The sequence below is a fragment of the Melanerpes formicivorus genome, unplaced genomic scaffold (genome assembly GCF_026170545.1).
Source record: "Melanerpes formicivorus ecotype bairdi unplaced genomic scaffold, bMelFor1.0.p_v2 SCAF_12, whole genome shotgun sequence".
Classification (NCBI taxonomy): domain Eukaryota; kingdom Metazoa; phylum Chordata; class Aves; order Piciformes; family Picidae; genus Melanerpes; species Melanerpes formicivorus.
In genome coordinates this window covers 10,083,692-10,105,460 of record NW_027142364.1, presented here as the reverse complement: position 1 = coordinate 10,105,460, position 21,769 = coordinate 10,083,692, and the positions used below count along the sequence as shown (strand labels likewise).

At 43.7% G+C, this 21,769-nt stretch overlaps 1 protein-coding gene across 2 annotated transcripts; it reads right to left on the bottom strand.

The window, feature by feature from the left end:
* Positions 1–7,172: 7,172 nt before the first annotated feature.
* Positions 7,173–21,186, bottom strand: PLEKHB2 (pleckstrin homology domain containing B2). 2 transcript variants are annotated; one of them, XM_068145267.1, is made up of 8 exons: positions 21,127–21,186; positions 17,627–17,674; positions 16,880–17,032; positions 15,456–15,558; positions 14,668–14,707; positions 13,410–13,499; positions 12,165–12,279; positions 7,173–11,277 (listed from the first exon to the last, which is right to left on the bottom strand). In XM_068145267.1, exons 2-8 carry the CDS (start codon positions 17,661–17,663, stop codon positions 11,141–11,143), a joined length of 675 nt encoding a protein of 224 aa, XP_068001368.1. In that variant the 5' UTR covers positions 17,664–17,674; positions 21,127–21,186; the 3' UTR covers positions 7,173–11,140. The 2 variants fall into 2 exon arrangements, with proteins under 2 accessions (XP_068001368.1, XP_068001370.1); XM_068145269.1 differs by lacking the exon at positions 21,127–21,186 and adding an exon at positions 18,016–18,182.
* Positions 21,187–21,769: the final 583 nt, after the last annotated feature.

Here is a 21,769-nt window from a genome sequence, read left to right as displayed (position 1 = left end):
ACACAAAGATGATTAGGGGCTTGGAGCATCACCCATAAGAAGATGGGATGTAAAGAAGACTGAGCCAGATGCTTCTCACCTGTGCCAAACAAAAGGGCAAGAGACAATGGACAGACACCAAAAGTCAGAAAATTCTACTTGTATGTAAGAAAACTGCTTTACTGAAAGGGCAGTCAGACCGTGGAACAGGTTGCCCAGAGGGGTTGTGGAATCTCCATCCTCAGACTGGCCACAGTCCAACCTCAGCCCTTCTGTGGTTCCCTGCACAGCCAGGGGTTCAGTGCAGGCACAATAATTAGAACATTACCTTTAACACTGCAATGTAACTCAGTGCTCCGCTCTCATTCCAAGAGGCCTATCAGCAATCCAGCTTCAAATCTGCATTTCCTGGCTTATGAGATCACCCATGGAGGAGGTAGACTCTCATTTCCTGAAATGATAAGATTCTAAGAGATAAGCAAAGGGCAAGAGCTTGCTCAATCTGTTAGTTATATAACCACATAAATATAACAGTCACTTTCCTTAGCACCAGGTACTTACTCTGCAATTGGCATCACTTAATGTAAAGCGCTGTTCTCCATTTCCCTTCTCAGTTTTAATGGCTGATGTAATTGCAGCTTTGCAGACCATGGTAGCATACCAATGTAGTCACTCCTCTGCCAAGTGAAGTACGTGGTGATATTCACAATATGTTACTTTAAAACTCAGATAATCACAGAAATAGGACCCAATTGTGGATGTAGACAACTCTTGGTAGGAAAGGAATAAATGCTAAGATAGTCCTTGAGAAAGAAACCCACAGCACTTAAAAAAAAAATTAAAATATCATCATCCTCCTCCTCTTTGTCTACATAAATTATGTTTTTTATTTCAGGTAAGTTGCTGCAGTATTAGCTCAGCTATCTGAGTTTGCACATGGAATAGGTAGAAAATTCCACTGTAAAGATAAACTCAGCAGACAGTGAGATGCAGAAAAGTTACAAAATGTATTAAATAGTCTACAAACTCACAACTACTGTAAAGGGCATGTGTCAGGTGTTTAAGCCAGCACTTCAGCTACACTTGCAGAGCTTATGGGGAATATCCAGTTTCACTGAATATGCTCACCTGTGTAATAACTGACTTGAATATGAGCTCCACCAAGCTTTGGGGCTGCTGCTGTTGCTGCTTTATTCAGGATGGAAAATGAGCGACTTCATATACATGGTGATCTGATTAATACTGACTGTTAGAGAATTAAAACCGCTCCCTCTTCTGTAGTCCTGGCTGGTTGCAGATCCATTTGCTGTATTTTACATATGTGCCCACCACCCTGTATCCAGTTAGCCTTTGCAGGTGAGTTTTGGATCTAACCAAGGCCACCATAAACTCAGTCTGAGGCCATATTCAAATGGCTTACACCTGAAACAGTGAGGATAACTGTTTAATTAGAGGAATATCATATCAAAAGAGATGAGGTGTAAGAAAAATGATAATATCATATAAAAAATGAAATTAAAATATCTCATCAAAAGAGATGAGATAGGGAAAGCTCTGGTCTGAATAAACAAAGTATGCTTTCATCAGCAGGTACCAACTAAAATGAGCTGGCAACTGTTTATACCAGTGGTATTTAGGACCTCACTGTCAGCTCAGCACAGGGATAGGACACTTCCCTTCCTTGGAATTGCCTCACTGCATTTCATTACCTCTGGTTTACTGGGATTTGATCAAAACCATAATCTCACCTCCCTGCCCACAGTGCCTCACTGTCTTTAACAGAAACAATCAGCCACAGCTCTGAGCTTCTCATTTTCCCTATGTGCCACTAAACTATAGTGCAGTATTCTGCAGCATCTGTAAGTGATTCCGTGCATGAAGGAGTATATCGATGCCTCTGCAAAACACTAGATTGGGGTCACTTCTGAAGCATTTGGTAATACTTCTGTTGAAGGGAGGAGGAGACTGTTTTGTTTACAGCACAGGCATTTGCTTTACTTAAAATGGATCTGAGAGAGTCTTCATTAGCTATAAAAGCAGACTGCAAGCTGTCACATGGATTCATTAGTGTTCCACTCATTTACACTTGTGTAGATTTTGACCTATTTTCTCGTGCCACATATAGACAAATCCAGCAACTTTGGAGGGTTCCTCCACTTTCTCCCCCGACCCCCAAATGACTAATATGTTCATGGGGGCTTTGTACTTTTACAAAACTGTTGATCCAACACCACAAGCATTTGAAGATAAACAGTGTGCATGCCATTCAAGTCAGCACAGTTACTTCCATGCCTAAAGTTAAGCACACTGACTGCCCAGGACAGGACACTGACAGGGCTGGAGTAATGGAAGCACTTCTCAAGTGTTTCGGATTGTGGGGGGTTTATTTGTTTATTTTCTTGGGGGGGTGGGGTGGGGTGGTGTTTGTTTGGTGTGGTTTGGGGTTTGTTTGTTTGTTTGAATGAGGACAAAGTACCAAAAAATGTTTGTTCTGCTAAGTGGCATCTGCCCATTCCAGAAAGTTGTGCTTTGCATGGGTTGAATTTATGTGAGGGTTTTTTTATTGCCATTATATAAGGAAAACACACTCCAGCCTGTCTGATCATAGGTGCATAGCTTTAACAGCAATTAGTTCCATGATAGGTTATCTGAACATCTGCCAGAGATATTGATCAGGAAAAAAAAAGCTGTTTGGAATAGTGACATCTGAAAGAGCTGGTTTTAAAACAGTCAGAAATACAGCTATTGATTGACTGTGTGGGATTCTTCTGGCTTGTAAGAGTAAAGTTTTGCTTTCTTAACTCAGCAGGATGCTGTGGTGTGAACTTTGAGAATGATCTTTAAAGAAAGTATTAAGGAAACAAAAACATGCAGGGGTGATTGAACAACTTCCAGGGAAAATTATGGAGGAGTATAGAAAGGCAGGGTTATTTTCCTGATTATTTCTCAGCCATCCAAATCCAAGATTGAAAACATTGCCTAGATTTAATCAAGAAGATGTAAAAAGGGTCACTGTTAATATGGTTAATATGCTGCATATGGTTAATATGCTGCATATGGAAGACCATATGCAGAACATTGCTTTCCTGGGAAAAAGCACTTTACTAGGATTGGGAGGTGGCTAAGTCATAATTATTTGCAAACCGAGGAACATAGCAATCAAAAGTAGTTTGTAGCATTGAGCAGCTGATTTAGAAATCATACTAATACTTATTTTAAATCTAGACAAACAGTCCTATGCTGGTGAGAGGGATTTTACTTGTATGTGTGTTCTTCAGGCTTCTGACTATGTGCTTTGTTTCATGCCATTACAGAGGGATGGCACGTGGCATTATATTGAACCTCCACGTAAGGAGAAATTTCAGGTAGTGAAATGATTGACTTCAGTGCTTTTTGGGGTAGTTAAAGAACAAATCTCTCTCTCTTTCCCACTTCTTTGTCAGACAGTCATTGAAAAGGCAAAAAAAAAAAAAGGTAAAGTAGAGTCTGTAAAGATTCCCAGTCCAGACATTCAGTTCATGTATTCATAGTCCGTCTGTTATCATGTGTGGTCTGATCTGCATGACATAGTTGTCTACATCAGCTGAACTAAGCAGTTGTTTGAAAGATAGTGACAGAAGTTTACATGCTGACGATGCTTATGTTGCTATGAATTTAAGATAGAGTTTTTTTCTTCCTTCCTATAATAACTAAGATGAGCTTGAAACAAGGAGACTGGAATTTAACATTTCCTTTTAAAAATCTCTAGCCAAAGAGAATTGTGTTTATTTCCCTTTCCAACCCCCAGTTTGGAATAATGCTCAGTCTTTGTTTGCCTGCATCAAGTAGAGGCTGGGTGCCACAGGCCTTTGGGGCTGGGACTTCTGGAAACAGCGGGGCTTGCTGCATATGTTACAAGCTGAGTGGAGTTCACTTTGCTTTGGGTAGAAAGGGTTACAATGTCCTCCAGCATGTCCCCCCTATATTCAATGTGTAAGGAAACATGTTCTTGAATTACCAGTCCCTGTCCTCTTGTATTTTAGGCTGCTTCTTACTGAAACACTGTTAATTGTTGTTTATGATCATCTCGGAGATCTCTGAAAGCATCAGCTCAGACTGATGCCACCATATCCTCAGTGCATGGCAGACTGGAACAGCTTACAGCTTTTCATGAACTTGTCTGTTTCTTTTGTGTTACCACCTGTCTTTTGGGAATGGGAGACGTGAGATGTGGCAATGTAAACTGGCTTTTTCCAACATCATGCAAAATGCTTGTGACAGAGCTGGGAAAAAAGCCCACCAGAACATGCTAGTCCCAGGCCAGGGCTCTCAGCCAGTCCTATTGTGTTCAAGTACAGGCTGGGACAACCCAGAGCCCAGCTAAGTGTATTGCTAGCTTTACTTCACCCTCTGTAAGGGACGCCAGTCTCTTCCCAGCACAGTAGGAACACTCCTGTGTTTTTGGGGTGAATGTTTCTCAGGTGTGGTAGTTGCCCAAGGATTAGACTTTGATTAGTGCAAAGGCAGCTCATCTGCTAGCTTGGCAGAACATGAAGAACCAAAATACCTCTTCATTTCAGTAACAGAAAAGTCGGGAGACTTTATCACAAACAGCACTTCAACTGAAGCAGCTCGCTTGGCATGGAAATGGCCTTTCCGTTGCAGTAACGTCCCCTGTACATTCCCATGAAAAACTGCTTTTGATCAGCAGCAGATTTGAAAAGGATTTCTTAGCAGAGCAATCTGCGGCCCGGCAGGTTCTGTCGCTGCCCGTGAATGTGAGCATTATCATTATGCCACACCATTGTTTGCAGGGCAGGAGTTCTGCGGAGCCCTTGTGAGGGCCTCGACAACGCTGCTGTACCCGCGTGTACGCGGCGATGGGAAGTGCCGTGCTGCCGGGGGGCGCGGGGAACAGTGCCAGGGAGGGACAGCCGAGATTCCCAAGGCAGGCCTTGTTTCCTGCTGGAATTGGAAACTGGCGGCCCGTTGGCCCGTTGTGCTGGTGCCGGCTGGCGGGGGCCTGCATCCCTGCGCAGGCAGCTGCGGGCCAGGCTGCTCGGCTCAGCCATCAGCGGGTTGTAAGCGCAAACAGCCCTGTTGCGGGACTGTGTCAGTGCTCGGAGCTTGTCGGTGGTCTGGGCACTCCCGCGGCAGGAGCGCGGCCGAGAGGCGGGGAAAGCGCAGGGCCTCGCCGGGGCTGCAGCAGCAGCAGCAATGGGAGCCTGCGGCCAGCCCTCGCCGCGCTGCCACAGTCGGTGTCGCGCCGCCATCTAGCGGCGGCAGCGCGGCTCTGCCGGTCCGGGGGAGGCAGGGGGACCGGCAGAGCAATCTCATCTTACTTTCGCATGTACCCGTCCCCTGAGATATTTGGCTGCATTTCAGGGGTATGTTGGTCCACAGCAGCTGAGCGTGAGCCAGTGACCAAGACGGCCAGCAGCATCCTGGCCTGGATCAGGAATGCTGTGGCTAGCAGGAGTAGGGAAGCGATCTTGCCCATTTACTCAGCAATAGTGAGGCCAAGCCTCCAGTACTGGATTCAGTTTTGGGCCCCTCACTACAAGAAAGACAGTGAGGTGCTGGAGTAGGTCCAGGGAGGGGCAACAAAGCTGGTGAAGGGTCTGAGGAATAGCTCTCATGAGGAGCAGCTGAGGGAACTGAAGTTGTTTAGCCTGGAGAAAAGGAATATGAGAGGAAATCTTCTGGCTCTCTACAAAGCTCTGAAAAGAGGTTGTAGCAAGGTGGGGCTCAGTCTGTTCTCCCAAGTAACAAGCAACAGGACAGAAGAAATGGCCTCAAGTTTTACCAGGGAAGGCTGGTAGGCCAGATATTGGGGGGGGGGGGGGGGGGGGATGTGGAATTACAGAAAGGGCTGTCAAGCCCCTGGAACAGGTCGCCCAGGGAAGTGGAAGGAATTAAGTGTACAGGGACATGGTGCAGTGGAGGTCTAGCAGTCGTGACCTGGCAGTGCTGAGTTAATGGTTAGACTTATCTTTTCCAATGAAAAAGATTCTATGATTTTATTACTTCACCTGTTGTACCTAGATGTACTACTTTGCAAAACGCAGCTAACTTTTGTTAACCCTATCACTATTGGGTCTAGCATATTAAGTCAGATTAAGCCTGGTATTGTCAGTCTGAAACTTTAAAAATCATCATCAAATGGATATTAAACTTGAAAATATTATTTTGTAGGGTTTATTTCTTCTGTGAATCTTGGAGCCTTTTAAGGATTGCTCAAAACCTCTGAAACCTAGTAAGATAAGCTGTGGTAATTACAAGACTCCAAAACCAGTGCATTAGCACCGGCCTGTTGTTACAAAGTCTCATCTGCAAGTGCTCACAGTGTGGGGGTCGTGTTGGTCGGAACTTTCAGCTTCACTGAAATGCAGTGAACAAATAGCAAATGTTCCCCACTGCAATGTGTGAGTCAACCTGCAACAGGAGAGAGGGATGAGCAAAGGTACCTTTAGGAATACAACCCTGTACAATACTGTATTTAGTGACAACAAACCAGACAAGGAATGCAGTTCAAGAGCATGACAGTCCAGGAAGTTATGAAGCTGCCAAGCTTTACATAGCAGATTTAGTGCCCTAACTTGCTCTGGTGCAGGCTCTCTGGTGCACAGAGTAAAGCATACAGAATGACCTGCCTAAGCAAACTTACTGATTGTACCCAACTCCACTGAAGCAGTTCATAAACAGGAAATACCTTTACAGCAACCAGAGGCATTTTTGCCCAAAGCAACATCTGTGCTCCAAGCTGCTTACCGTAATGCTAAACAGTACAAATCTGTTGATTTGGTAACACAATGTCAAATGGTAAATCTGGATCAGCATTGCATATATCCAAGATTAAGCATTTTTGACTCAAAGCCTTGAACTCCATTAAAAAGAAACAGGCCTTAGATCTAATCTTGGTGTAGTGATATTAGTGCAGAGGTACTTTGCTGATTTCACAGACTTTACATCATTTTTATTAAATGGTAACTGAGATGACTGAGGTATGTCAGCTCTAACTCCAACTGCTATAGTAGTCTTAATTCACTTTTCTGCTTAGGACAGACTGCAGGTGTACAGAACTCATCATGGCATTGGTGCCTTGCAAAGGAAACCTCCTGTAAGCTGACTACATGTTTGAAAACTATAAAGCAGTCTACAGACTAAATGAGAAATGTTGAACAAAAGCTAGTAAACATGTCAAGTCAAAACGATTACACTTAAATATGAATTTTATTGCTAAGGGTTTGCTGTAAATTAATAAGGGAATGAGGACATGTAGTAAAATCAGTAGTTAGAGAGTGCACAATAACATGAAGGATCTGGGGGGAGAAAACATTTGCTGCATGCTACCCTCCGTGACTTACACACATCTTAGTCACAGCATGAGGAAGAAAAGCCATAAACACATCTGAGGAACCCAAGTGTGAATTTTCCCCTTTACTCAGCTTGTTTAGCTGGTTTCAGCACCTATTAAATCTCCACTGAAGAATAAACAAAATTAAGCCAGTGTTGTGTGACAACTAGGATAGCTCCATCTAGACACAGCTCAGATCGTGGTTCAGCACTCAAAACAATGCCTGCCAAAAGTCTGTGCAGTTCTCTGTACATTAACATTTCCCACCCCCTCTTCTCTAGTTCATGAACCTTTGCCCACTTACTAGAAGAGGCTGGCTCCCTAGCCCCCCACACTCAAGGAAAACAAGCCAATGGCTACGTTTCCACATGTAACTAAGAATTTGGGAGGGTCCCTGGTCCATCTCTAATGTGGTCAGACTTGCTCACTGGAAGCCTGCCTCTGTCTAGCTGTCCAGAACTGAGTATCATAAAGTCACAGATGAGCATATACACTGGTGACCACTGTAAGCACTGACATTAGTTTCTGGATGGACTGTAACTGCTATACAACAGACTTGGTTATGCTTAACTGATGGCATACACTGCAAAAACCAGTGACAGCATAGTGGCTGTGGTCCTTCCATATAACTGGACTCCAGGCAGGAAAGCGTGTGCCTGAGTGCTGTGCAGGTAAAACTGGTATCACAGCATCATGAATAGCACCACTTGGAAACAAACACCTGGTTAGGACTATCATTTCAGTCTGTTTTGAAAATGATCTTACCACACCTGCTGCCTCTTCCCATCACAATGGTATCACTTATCTGCAGAAGCTGGACAAGCAGTCCCTCCAAGCCCCAAAATCCACCTGAGCCCTACTCCTTCAGCTCAAACCAGGATCTAAACAAACTGCAGATATATGAAGTACTGGATCAGGCAGAGAAAGGCTACTGAGTCATGACTACATATCCAGCCACACATTAGTATTGATACAGTCAAACCTTCATTCCTCTTCTGAGCAACAAGAGGTACAGCCATGTTTTCAGGAAGCAAGGTCAATCAGTGAAAAAAAGTGCTCCTTTGTGCACCAATACTTCTATTTCTTGCACTTCTGTTTCTGCAGTGAGATCAGAAATGCTGAAGTACTTGCAGTAAGATAACTGCTCTCAGGTTCTACCACAGTTTAGTAGCTTTTCTACTTTCTCAATGCCTATGCTCGTGGGACTGAAAAGTAGCTAGTAGAGTTTGTAGAGTAGTAGAGCTTTGTTTTTATATAAATGCAGCCTCTTGTTACTAAAATGGAACTAGAATCTTCAGCTTTTAAAGGTCTTTGTCCCCTTGGAATGGGGTAAGGTCTTTATTTATTTATTTATTCAATGAAGACTTACAATTTGAACTTCTAAGGTATCATTTCTTCCTTTAAATTCAAGCCAGGAATGTTTTGCATCAGCACTCTTTATCTTATATACTTTACTTGAAGTAACTGGGGATCTAGATGCAGTTTTCTCCTGAAAGTGCAACAGACATATTCCCTTGCTTGATCAAAACCACTTGCAAAAGAAAAAAACCCCAAACCAAACAAAAAAACTCACAAAAAACACAAAGCTTACACAATAAATCAATGAACTTAAAATAAATTACTAGCTGATTCACTTTGTGCTATTCTTTCACAATCATTATGAAATTCAACAGAAATCACAGTGCCATTCAATTGTCCTATTCCTCCCCACTTAATCTAAATGTCACACAGAGGAGATGGGAGACATTCTGCAGACTTAACTATACTGCAAAACACAAACTGAACAGCAGTGTAGGCTAGTAATCAGCTTCCAGGTTATCTAAAGGCTCAAAAAGGGTAAAAATATTTGTTCACTTAAGTTCCAGTCTCTTTCTGACCTCTAAGAGAACTTTAGTAGTTTATTCCAATTTGCTTTGGTTTGGACTAGCAATAGGAAACTTTCGCTGCAGTCCTCTTTTGAACATCCAACAAGTCCTTTCAGTATGTACCACTGGCAGAACACAGCCTTTATTAATCAGTGAAAGGACATGCATGCACGTTGGTGTACTGCTGCAAAACAGTTTCTTGAAAGAAGTTTACATTCCACAGATTAGGTCCAGTCTTAGTAATGCAACCAAGATTACATCCATCTGTTTACTTCTGTTGATTTCAGTTTGTTGGTCCTAAGAGTCAGAAAATCTTAGTGCTTCCCCTGGCTGCTACCCAAACTCTTGTTCAAGACCTCTATTGCTGAAATATGTTGGGTAGAGCCAAGAGAACTTTAAGATGAAATGAAAAGGATTGAGGCTTGATCTAAATTCATACGGGTGCAAGTTCTCATCTATTTTCATCTCTCCTGACATACAGGAACCTTAAGGAAATTAACCTACTTCTGAATGAAAGCATAACAAAGACTTAACATATTAGAACAGTATCAATGCAGGAAGCTGAAAGTGGAGTATAAAAATAAGTCCTCTTACTATAAAGAACTCGGGCACCCTGCCTCTTTTACCTGAATAAAAAAGCACATGCATTTCTTCAGAGCTTTCTTTCCCCTGCCAAGCACAGCTCAGCACAGATTATAACAGGATAAGGTACCAGTCCACACAACACATGTAATGGTTGCACTCCAGGTTACAATCCACTGCACAGCAGCCTGCAGGAGCACACTGTACAAGGAACCAGACACACAAGCTAAACCAGCCAGCTACTTTGGAGTGTTTTTTTTAAAAAGTCATAGGCAGAAGAAGCAGATGTGAGGGAGGAAATGTGCACAGAACAAACCCAGCCTCAGCTGTGCTCAAAACTAGTTGCAAATAATTAAAGTGGTTCAGTAAACTTTGAGGGCTAAGGGGCAGACAGTCTATCCTAGCTATGGCAAGGCAGCTAATATCAAAGTGCCTGTGTGCAGGGACTACTTGTGCTGTTTGTCTCTTCCCTTCTGACTACTACTGTGTGCAGTGGGGCTCTGGTAGGCCAAACGGGCTGTTCAAGATAGTTCTCCTCCTGCAGACTCTGCAGAGCAATAGCAGTAATGAGCAGAGACACTAGACAATGGCCTCTTCCTCAACAATGCAGTTGGTACAGTGTCCAAGGTGAGCATTATACAGACAAGAAAGACCACTTGCAAAGCTAAAAATCCGTTACTTCCGTCTGAGCAGAGAAAAATTATTCAGGTTAAAGAGAGAGGTGGAACAACAAACATTGGTCTTCCTTGGCCATTCACATTTCTGTGAGAACAAAAGAACTGAGGAATGCTGTTGCTTCTTAGTGGTTTGCTTATACTTTATCTGGGTGGTGTGAAACATGTATAGGACTCCATCTAAGAAAACACACTGCAGGCAAGTTTGAAAACAAAACAATTCCCAAGCATGGTAGGCTATATAATGCCAAGGAGTTTCTGCTGAGCTGTATGTTTGTCCAGGGAATGTTTAGAAGCCAGTAGTACATACATAATAGCACAGGACTCCCATAAACCTCCTGCTTGGACTAGATTTTAGACCCTCCAGAAAATGCAGGGGGCATTTCTGCAATGTTTACAATACCAATCTGTTCATAAAGCTAGTAACTGCTATGTTACATTGCTGCCTACATTGATCCCTGTCAGTATAAATCCTTTCAACTCCAAATACCAGAATGAATGCAAGAACAGAATATACCATCTCCAGCCACTTAACTAAAGGGTGCCTTTAAACTCTCCTTAAGACAGTTAAGAATCAGTTATTAAGATGTCACTACTGAAAAATAACTATTGCATTTCTTAAAGTTTAACAGTAAACAACATTGCCAATATATTATTGCACACAATCAAGATTTTTGGAACTACAAAGATAAGGAAAGGGTAATCTAGAAAACCCAGAATAATGAACCCAGAGCCATTCCAGTTGCTGCTCCAGCAAGCATGCCCAGTGCAAGATCTCCATCACTGTCACGGTAACGCTCACGAATGATGACGTGGTTTGCAGGGGGCTGGCCATAAGGTCCTAGATAATGAGAAATTGTTATAAGGAGTGATTAGATTGGTCCAGTACTAAGGAATTAACCTACAGCTCAAGAAAGCACCAACTGACCCTTGCTCTGCAACAGGCTTGTACAAGCCCTGCCTGCATGACTTAGTTCCTACCTGCAAAGCAAGCATCATAGTGCTGATTTCCCCTCCAAATTACTAAGTTAAATCTTCTAATTTATATTATTCCTAGTACTCTAAAGCCCCAATTCTGTAGGATTTGGGCTCTCTGTGCAAAATTAATAAAAAATAAGTCACTTAAGATTAAAAGCACAACCTAAAATTTTATTATTTCATCTGTTATCGGGGTTGAAAGCTATACAAACCTGAACAAAGCAACAGAGACTTCACAAGGGTAAAGGTACTGCCTTATGGCATGTGGGAAAACAACCAATTACAGCCATGCTTTGGGAGTGGATTTACCTCTGAAACTTGCATTTAATTCTGAGGCCATAGCTGAACATCAGAGTTGACACAATTAAGCTAGGTGTAAAAGTAACATGAATTGAAAAGCTCCATCAAAGCCCAGTGTGGAGTACTGAATCTTGTTCTGGCTCTTCTATCTTTCCTGAGAAACCATGCTGCCTGCTGTAATTAGAGAGTTCTGTGTGTTTCAACAGTTATGAAGTAATTTAAATATGCTGGAACCTCACTGGGAAGGTCAAATCTCTTAATACAAATTTGCCTGGTCATTTGTTGTACAAGGGTAAAGGGAACTTCATTCCAGGTACAAGCCAGGTTTCTTTCTATTGCTTTGTGTGCAAGTAAGTATTGGGTGGTAAAGGATTAATAGAATTAAAAGTCAGAAAGACTGACTCCAATAGCTTCTGTAGGAAAATGAAGGATATGGGTGATACTGATTACCTTGGTATGGATACTGATAGGGAACAGCATAAGCTTGTCCATTGGAGGCATAGTAGACTTGAGGACCAGCAGGGGGATATGCACCATTGTACTGATCGTAGCCGTAGCCATAAACCTGGTCAAATAAAAAATGTCCATTATAGCAGGATTCCTTGCTATGCATCTGATGAAGCACTTTGTTCAGTTCTCCCTCATTTCTAATGCAGTTAAAGTTTCACTAAAATACCCAGTCTATATTGATATACTTTCTACTTCCTGGAAAGGATTGAGAAAAGCTGCTTGGAAAAAATAAGTGCTCTTAAGAAGCATTCACTCTCCATCCTTCCTGGATGGTGAATAGCAGACGCAGAGCATGAATCACTGGGCAGAGACACAGCAGCCTCACCAGCTTCTCCTCTCTGCCCTCATGCCAGTAACAGCTCTCTGAAGAGCTCAGAAGTACCAGGCATGCAGCAGCTGATTGCAAGAAACTCCAACCAACTTTCCTCTAGCACACTGACCGTAAATATCAGAGTCAGGACAAATACTCTGTAGCCTCATGTTTTGGAAACATTTGGTTCTTCAAAACAGGAGGCCTACTGCTAGATCTGACAGAGCTCCCAGTGCCATCTCTAATTTTAGCAGTGAAGGGCTGAAGTAGAGCACATATAGTGCAATGAGTAATACTACCCCAAACCATCCCTCTGTGTATCACTGCATGCCAGTCAGAACATCCAAGGATACCTAGTGTATACTGGTTCAGCTTTAGCACTGCTTCTCTACTGCAAAGGAAGTGTGCATCCAGGAGCTAGAGCGATTGTGTTGCTAAGACATCTTGGATACAACAAAACCCTTATGTGTTAAAAGTGACAGCTCCAGTCATTAAATTTTATTTTTAACACTCCTGATTTTATATCCTTCCAGTGCTTACACAATGTGAAAGTGTAGTCACACCTCCTTATGTTAAAAGCCAGTACTTTTCAAGATTGGCCAAGTAACTTGTGCCCTGTCTCTAAGGAGCTTTATTTTCCAAGTTCACTGAGCAGCCATCCCTTCCAACCCAATCTGCCTCATCCCTTTCAGAGGAAATCCATCTGAAATAGGAATAACAATAGATTGCTAGTACCTTACTCTCACTCTCTTTTTGTACAAACCTCAAAGCTGAGTCAACTGTGAAACACAGCATTTTGGGAGTACAGTTTGAGTGCCTGGAGGACAGCTGCTTCTGCTACCTCACTTCCAATGCTTTGCAACTACAACTCTTACCTCAGGTGATGGTGTGGCATAAGCTGTGTAGGGAGGAGGGGCTGAGGAAATGGCTGTCTCATCATACATCACATCAGATCCCATGTAGCCCTAAACACCAGGGGAAGATAGCAGTTATCACATTTTCCCTACAGAGAACCAGTGAGAGTACTGCAAGGATTAAAAAGAATGATCCCAAAAGAAAAGAGTAAACTTTACACATGCTTCATATTAAGGAAGCAGTGAATACTTTATATAAAGGGCTTCAAAAAAACCCAAATTACTTGGGGAGCAGACCTGGGAGAACACAAAAGCCTGAACACCCACAGGAAGAAGCCATAAAATTCCTTACCTATGTGCGTGTACACACACATGCACACAGGTACAGGCAAGCATATGACTCCTCCCATCATTTCATAGCCTCAGTTTTAGAAATTACCCTCTTGTTCACCCTTTGTTTCCACACCAAAAAGTCTTCACAACTAAGCTAGCTGCCTCCTGGCACCCTAGAGTGGTATCACCAAGTTCTGCAAGAGCAGACAAAGGAAACAAATGCAGTAGTCAAAAGCAGCACCCAATCACTGTCAAAGTTCTTAACCACCTCTCGCTTTCTGGCTGTGAGGAGATTTTAAAATAGTACAAGAAATTTAACTGTAGGGATTTGGAGGGCTTGCTTGTTTTGGGGCAGAGGTGACAAGACTCACAGAAAGGCTTTTGTGACTCCTTACTCTTCTCTCTTCATAGTTAGCATGCTGATTCAGAGGTAATATACTCATTTGTCAGCAAGCCTGAAATCCCCTCCAAGTACCTCTTGCTCCTTGCCTAGTCTGCCAAGAAGCATCTTGCACTCTAATGGCTCTACATAAACCAAAAGCTTCTTTGCAGTATGCTTTCTTTAGCACTACACCTGGTAGGACACAAACACTAGAAAGTGCATTTTTACTGGATGCAGATTTCATTTCTACACACAGCCTCACAGACTGCTTCCCTTACAGACCAGCTTCTCAAACATCAATATCCACAGAGAAATCATTCCCTGAAATCAGTCACTTCCACCCATACTCTATGTGCCTAGACCCAAACGCAAGAACAACATGTGCTTGTGCTCCAGAGGATCGTTCTCTTCTCTCCCCACCCACAAGACTTAGCATCATGCTTATGACCCTGTTTTTCTCTAGGTCAAAAGGATGCAATGTGATTTTGGAAGTAAACTGATAAACCACATGTAGCGCTGTTAAGTTGCTTCCCTATCAATATGAAGTCTAGGCAGCACACTTACTGTGTTTGTTCTGGCATCCTGGAGAGCAATTTTCCATGCCCTGCAAAAAAAACCCAAGCCATTGTTTAGTGGAACACTGACAAAAATGAATGCCACTTTTTCGTTTTAGGTCTGTGAAAAAAATTAAGTCAGCAGCCACTGGTTAATACTGCAAGAGCAGAGTTTAGGATACTCTAAGTGTCTCAGCTTAGCAATACACTAAAATGGATGCACAAAGGTGGTACACCAAGAATGAGAAATAATTACTTTCTTAGCAGAGCTGAGGAGGAACATGAGAAGGAATAGAGTCTGTTTTGCAGGTCCTAACAGCTAGGTAACATGCTGCCATATGGCTGGGAGCATGCTCAATGCACTTGCAGACACTTGGCAAGCACTGATGATAGATGTTGTCCATAGATGTAGCCAAGCTCAGCTGAGAATTCACAATAATGGAGTATTCTTCCTTTCACTGCTGACTGGGACATCCCTGGCCTAATCAAGGTCATGTACTATTTGAAGAATAGAGAAAATGAAAAACAAAATCTGTTCAGCAAGTGTGGCATTAACCATATTAATAAGATTCTTTTATTCCTCCTGGAGTAGCATCTTCAGTGTTCTCAGTGACTTAACTTGCAGTTAAATTATAGGAGAGCTGATTTTTGTCACTGACAGCTTGCTTTTGCTTGCTTGAAAACTTTCTTAAAATGGCTTTCTGGAAGTCTGAAGGAAGGAAAAGAATTAGGGAGAGGAAGAAAAAGAAAGGTAAAAGAGGAAGAGGCAGCAAACCCAGTATTTTCTGGCAGACTTACAGGCAGTCATCTGCGCTCTCTGCACAGAGGTTGACTGTCTTCCCATCACGGCAAACAATCTGCAGTAAACAGTCTCTCTGTTTCCCTTCTGGAGGCTGGAAATCTGAGTCAGAAAAAAGAGACCAGTTATGAAATATCTATAACCACAATTTCATGACTGCATTTGCAAGAAGGGAGAATTTATGCAAACATCTGGACAAAATAAATAGCAGTAGCTGCTTTCCATGGCATCAGAACAAATTACTACAGAATGAAATAACCCATTCTTGTCCTTTAAAGAGTATGAAAATAAGTAGCTTTGATCATCATTCCTAAGCAAAGCAAGTGTCTTGCAGCAGAACCAATCCATACTTAGCAATAAGTACTTTCCAACACTTCTGTCTGCATCAAGTACAGTACTAAAAAATGCCAGAAGTGAACTTAGTAATACTTGATTCACAGATTGCATTACATTGGAAGGAACCCTCAAAGGTCATCTTGTCCAACCTCCTTGGAGTCAGCAGGGACACCTCCAACTAGATCAGGCTACCCAGAGCCACATCGAGTCTGATCTTGCATTGTCTTCAGGGGCAGAGCCTTGACCACATCCCTGGGTAACCCGTTCCAGTACTTTACCACTCTCATTGTAAAGACCTTCCTCTTTATCTCCAACCTGAATCTACCCTGCTTCAGTTTCAGACCATTCCCCCTTGTTCTATGCTACAAGTCTTTCTACACAGTCCTTCCCCAGCATTTCTGTAGCCCCTCTTCAGATGTTAAAATGTAGCTTAAGGTCTCCCTAGAGCCTTCTCCAGGCTGAACAGCCCCAATTCTTTCAGCCTGATGTCACAGGAGAGGTGTTTCCTCTCATTTTTGTGGCCTCCTCTGGACCTGTTCCAGCAGGACCTGCTTTGTTGTGCTGGGGGCCTCAGAGCTGGACACAGTACTCCAGGTGAGGTCTCACCAGAGCAGAGATGCAGAACCACCTCTCCTGACCTGCGTTTCCCATTTCCAGTCCTGCCTCTCACTCCAGCCAGCACTATAATTACACCAGTAACACAACAGTCAGGCAAGACTATTGTGAGCATCCCATCCTCACATGCATGCCTGCCTCCTGCCTATATGGTACACTGTCCTCACTGACTTTCAAAAGGAAGTATTGAACCCTGTTGTAATCTATCACATGGTGATACTATGCCCTGGGTATTTATGAGGTATCTATGAGTAGCTGGTTGGGTTGGGGTTGTTTTTATTTATGTGGAGGAAGGGGGAGTAGGGAAAGGGGGCAGCAGGACTGAAGAGTGTGGGTTGTTTTCTTTTCACAATGAAGCTGCACACTTCTTGGTCATATTTACTTTTCAGTAATGTTGTAAATGATATGCTGGGCAAGTGCTGAAGTTGTAAAGAATCTCTGAATACACTAATCTTGAAGGTTCTGTTATTACCTCGACATTCATTCCCCACTCTGAGGTTGATGCAATGGATTCGCATGTGGATTTTATCTTCAATGTCATGGCGATTCTGGTCATCATAGAATACTAAGCGGCCATCAGACCAAAGATCAAACCAGTTCTTCTTCCAGCGCCGTAAAATAGTACCTTACAAATCAGAAAATTGCTTTTTAAGGCACATGTTGGGAAGTATTTGTGTCCTAGAGTTAATAAAAAATAAACCAAGAAACCCTTCACAGTTGCCCCAAATATTCTGAGGTGCCAAGCAAAATCCTGTACTACAGCAAGGCTACTTCAGGACGTGACAGAACTGAGATTCTTGTTTTATCTAGTATTCAAAAGTCACAAGTGAATTTAAATGCATAACTTGGTGGTTTAGTTCTTACTTGCTGCAAGAACAAGCAGAGGTCATGACTAATTGAAGACATTAAGTTAAGGTATCAGGTAAAGTCTCCAAGTCTCCACTTATACAGCATCTGAAGCTGAATACCAGTCAGACACCTCAGATATGGTATATCCTGTTTCCCACTTGTATACCCAAAAAGTCACATGGAAGAGCTGTCATGACAGGTCATTCTGTGAAGTGTCTTAAAAGTAAACAAACAAAACCCCACCATAAACCAGCCCACAGAGCTAAAGACTTGTTTTAAGAAAGGCCTGCAAATTACTAAGTTGCTGTGGTGTTTTCTGAAGAAGTTAGGCAAGGTGGGAAGAAAAGGAAGTAAAAGACCCGTGACTTACTTTGCCGGAGCAGCCACCCGCTCTTCACAAATGCCATTGCTGAATAACCTAGCGGGTGGAAGAGGAAGGTGAGGGCAAGAAAAGCAGTCTTTAGTATTTCACAACGATATATTAGAAGGAAGCATCTCAAGGTACAATATCATATATTATCATTGTATCTGCATGTACCCAGCTAGTATTGTAGAGAAACACAGTAGATCTCAGCTGAAGATACTAAGGCACAATTAGTATTCTGCGACACAACAAATGGAACAAATGTGCAATTGTAGCAATCAACGTTATCATCAAAGACCACTTTTAAATTTAACTGGAAAAACTAACAAGCTTACAGTTACTACTTTTGCAACACAGGGAATAGCCAGACTGGAATGACTCACTTCCTGACTCACCAGAAGTTCCTTTCTAAGTTGTTCTTGTGTACATGACACGTGCTTCCCCTGTTCTGCAGTCTCAAGTTACTAAGCACCTTCACTTCTCCCTTTTCTGTACTTCCTCTTCTGTTCTTCTCATTCACTAGCTCAAAGTCCAGCCAAAACAAAAGCTGAAGCAGTTTAATCTCAAACAGGAAGGAGAAAACTGGTTTTATGACTTGTATTTCTTCCAAACAGCTCCCTCTGTCACTAGCTCCCACCAAGATGAATTGAAATAAGTAAAAGTGAAGTCTATAAAGTGAGATTCTCGTTTCTCCACAACTTTTCAATGAGGCTTGAAATGGCACAGGAAGGACCCTGCATTAAATTCATCACATTAATCACCTGGCCACTGTGCTCCGGTTTATGAACGTGCTAAAGGAAAGAGCTCAAGCACAGGATATACTGGAGGATGAGGTTTTATTTTGTAGCATAATAATGTTCTGACTATTGTTCTAAAAACGGATTAATAAAAATACAACTATCTGAATACAACTGAACTAGGAAAGCAAAATCAGAAGCATTTTAAGCCTTCCTTGAGAATGCTGCCTTTTTCAGAAACGATTTGTGGGGCTGGCAAGCCAATACGAGGGACTTAATCCTACCAGACAACATTCTACTTGTAGCAGCATAATGGGGAAAAGGTGGCATAGCAGATTTAATAGACAGAGGAACTCCTCCCAGACAAGGAAATGTGTTGAAAGCTGGGAGGGAGAAAGAAAATAGAGATAATAAGCATCCCCTTGTTTTCTGATATATCCAGTACATGGCATATATACATATTACTTGTAGCTTTGTCCTCTTCACACAGCTGGGCAAACCCACAAGACTATAGCCAGCAGGATTTCATATTGAAGGAATGCTACATCCAGCACAGGCTTGTGTGTGATGGTGAGAACCACCTGCAGGTACATTTTAAACTCCAAGATAAATGTTGTACTCTTGTCATTTGTAATAGCTCACTGAGAAAACAAATATTTAGCTGATAACCCCCTGAAAGGGCATGTTAGTCTCCCATCCTGCTTTAACGCTGGCTACCCAGTCCTGCTCTGAAGTCTAAACATGCTGTTGTCACTTGTCTACAGAAAAAAAGCTCCAGAAACAGAGGCAAATTTATTCTTCCAAAGTAACAAAGCAGTACAAAGAATTTGAGCCTTATTCTCTCACTACCCCAGTATATGCTCTCCCCCTGGATTCTCCTTTACAAGGAAACAATCTTCTTGCTCTTTGTTTTGACAGGAATGGTCTCTCCATTGGTGCTTCCATGTCTTTCTACTAGTTTGCTTACTAAAGAGAAATCACTGTATGTTTCCAGAGGCCTTTAGTAGATGAAAAGCCAACAAAGAACTTGAGTGAACTTCAGATCTGTTGCAAGTGCTAGGTTAGGTTACTGAATGATTGTTTCTGCCTTTAAACTTACTGTTACAAAACAGCATAATTAGATTTAGCTTGGAAATATAAAGGGGAAGAATCGAAGAAAAAGCAACTAAATTTAGCCTGTGAGTATAGAATGGCTCACAATCAAAGTCTCACATTATAGGATGTCTCATGGTTACCTAGGGCTACAACAGCAACACAGGCTTCAGCAGCTGTAAAGCTCTTTGCCTGTAATCCCAAATGTAACCACCACATTTTCCCAACTCAGAATTTAAGTGCCCCAACCCCCTCAGCTCTGAATAGAGAGCAAGGAATCACACAGAACAATCTGTCAGCACTTAGGCAGAAGGTGCAAAACCACTTAGATATTCTTCTATGTTCCTTTTTAAGCACAGGTATTCACTCCAAGCCCTACAGATTATTCACAATCAACCCACATTATGTTTAAAAGGGTATCTGCAGAGCTAGAAGATAGCCTGGCAAGATCAACTACAACTATTATTTGCTTGTCAAACTAGCTCAGTGCAAACCAATATGGAATATGGTTTTTGAACAAATATACATCAATTTATCACCCACCTCAACACTTCCTTGGTGACTGAAATCTACATATAGTAGTACCCAAAACTGAACACAAGTTAAGAGTAAATGCAGAAAAGGGCTGGGGCTATCCCTTTCAGCTCCCTGGAATGGCAGTTTAAGGTTTTTTCTCAGATATCCAAACAGCCCATTCAAATATCCAACAGCCCATTCCAGCTCATATCTTGTTCTCAAACGCAACTGGCTGGTAGGAAAAGCAAACTTCAAAGCAAATCAAGTGTTTTATCTACAGCTTGGAATTCCTTGAGCAGTTCTGATTAATGCAGTCAAACTAGCAATGGACCCGATTCTGTAGACCATGGAAATGGATGGGGCTTGGCCACACACTACAGAGCTGGTCCCAGGTAACACGTCACTGTCACTTTATGCTCAAGACTTCAGGTGAAGAAACAAAAAAATCTCACAGGAGCGATCAAGTATCATCCCATCAGACCCCCTCCCCTTAAAACCATGCTTCCTGTTTTTGGAACTTTCTGACCTACGTACAGGCCTTTTTCACGTGATGTTTACTTTTCTCTAGCGACTGCCCAGTCCTGCCGAGACGTGCGGCTCTTGATTCAAAGACTGCTCGTTCACTACGGGTGGTGTGGACAATCACCGTCCCTCTTCCCTCTCCCACCGAGGCTGACAGCTCTACCCGGGCTGCTCCCAGTGCAGGCTTGCCCCGGGCCCCGTCCCGCTGCCCCTCCCGCCCCTCCTCCCCGTGTCGCGGGCAGCCCGCCCGCAGGTCCGCTCCCGCGCCCCACCCCCGGCGGCTCGCTCCCTCCCGGTCACACGACGACGACCGCCACGCAAAACCGCCACGCAGAGGCCGCCAAACCCTGCCTTCAAAATTCCGTCTCGCCGTCCGCGAACCCGGCAGCCGGGCCGGCAGAAGGGATGTCGCCGACTCTCCCCTGGAAAGCCCCTTTGGCCCCAGCAGCTGCGGGCCCGCCGACTGGGCCGGCCCCGGCCTGCTCCGCAGCCCCGCTGACCTTCGCGCGGCCGGCGCCGGCCGGGCCGGACCTGCGGCCGCACGGAGCTGTGCCCTGTGCTCCGCGTCACCGCTATCCCCTCTTCCCCCTTTCCGGTGCCCCTGGTTCCCAGGCGCTGGCGAGGCCTCGTTGCACCTACCTGCCGCTGCCAGCCCCGCTCCCGCTGCCGGCCCCGTTCCACCAGCGGCCAGCGCCAGCCCCGTCCTGACGTCAGCTCGCCGCGCTGCGCCGCCCTGGCCACGGTGGCCGCACGGCCCGGGCTTACGCCACTGCCCGGCTGCGGCATTGCGGGACGCAGCGTATTTTCCGTGGGACTCGCGGTGTTCGGTGGGAAGGTGTCTGTCGCGGCTCGGATTCCACTGAAGGGAAAGTGTGGTGCGGGACGGTGACCTAGTTACGGGTAGCGGCTTCCCAAGGCACACAACCTCGCAGTCTTTCACATGTGTCCCTTTCGACTCGGGTTAGTCTATGGCTTAGTGTCAGTCCCAGCACGCTATGACACTTTTCCCCCCCTTTCTTTCTATCTCATTTATGAAAGTGAAAGGCGTGGAACTGCAACAGAGAACAACAGCCACTTTGTTCAAGCAGTCACATAGGAATTCAAGGCCAGGAGAGGCCAGCAAGTGTGTGACCTCTTACATAAACCCTCCAGAAACTACATCTGGGTGATTCTTGCAGGACAGAACAGACCTGAACTCCAGTAGTGCTGCCGACACCCTGCAAAATCTGACCGGACAGAGAATGAGCTGTGTCGCTAGGTAGTTACCACCACAATTCAAATT

What these genes read in the sequence shown, in the direction of transcription:
- PLEKHB2 (XM_068145267.1), bottom strand. Translation starts at nt 17,663, where the DNA reads ATGGCATTTGTGAAGAGCGGGTGGCTGCTCCGGCAAA. An exon ending in AGTGGGGAATGAATGTCGAG is followed by an intron (nt 15,559 to 16,879) that starts GTAATAACAGAA and finishes TTTCTGACTCAG; the next exon opens with ATTTCCAGCCTCCAGAAGGG. An exon ending in AGGATGCCAGAACAAACACA is followed by an intron (nt 13,500 to 14,667) that starts GTAAGTGTGCTG and finishes CCTGGTGTTTAG; the next exon opens with GGCTACATGGGATCTGATGT.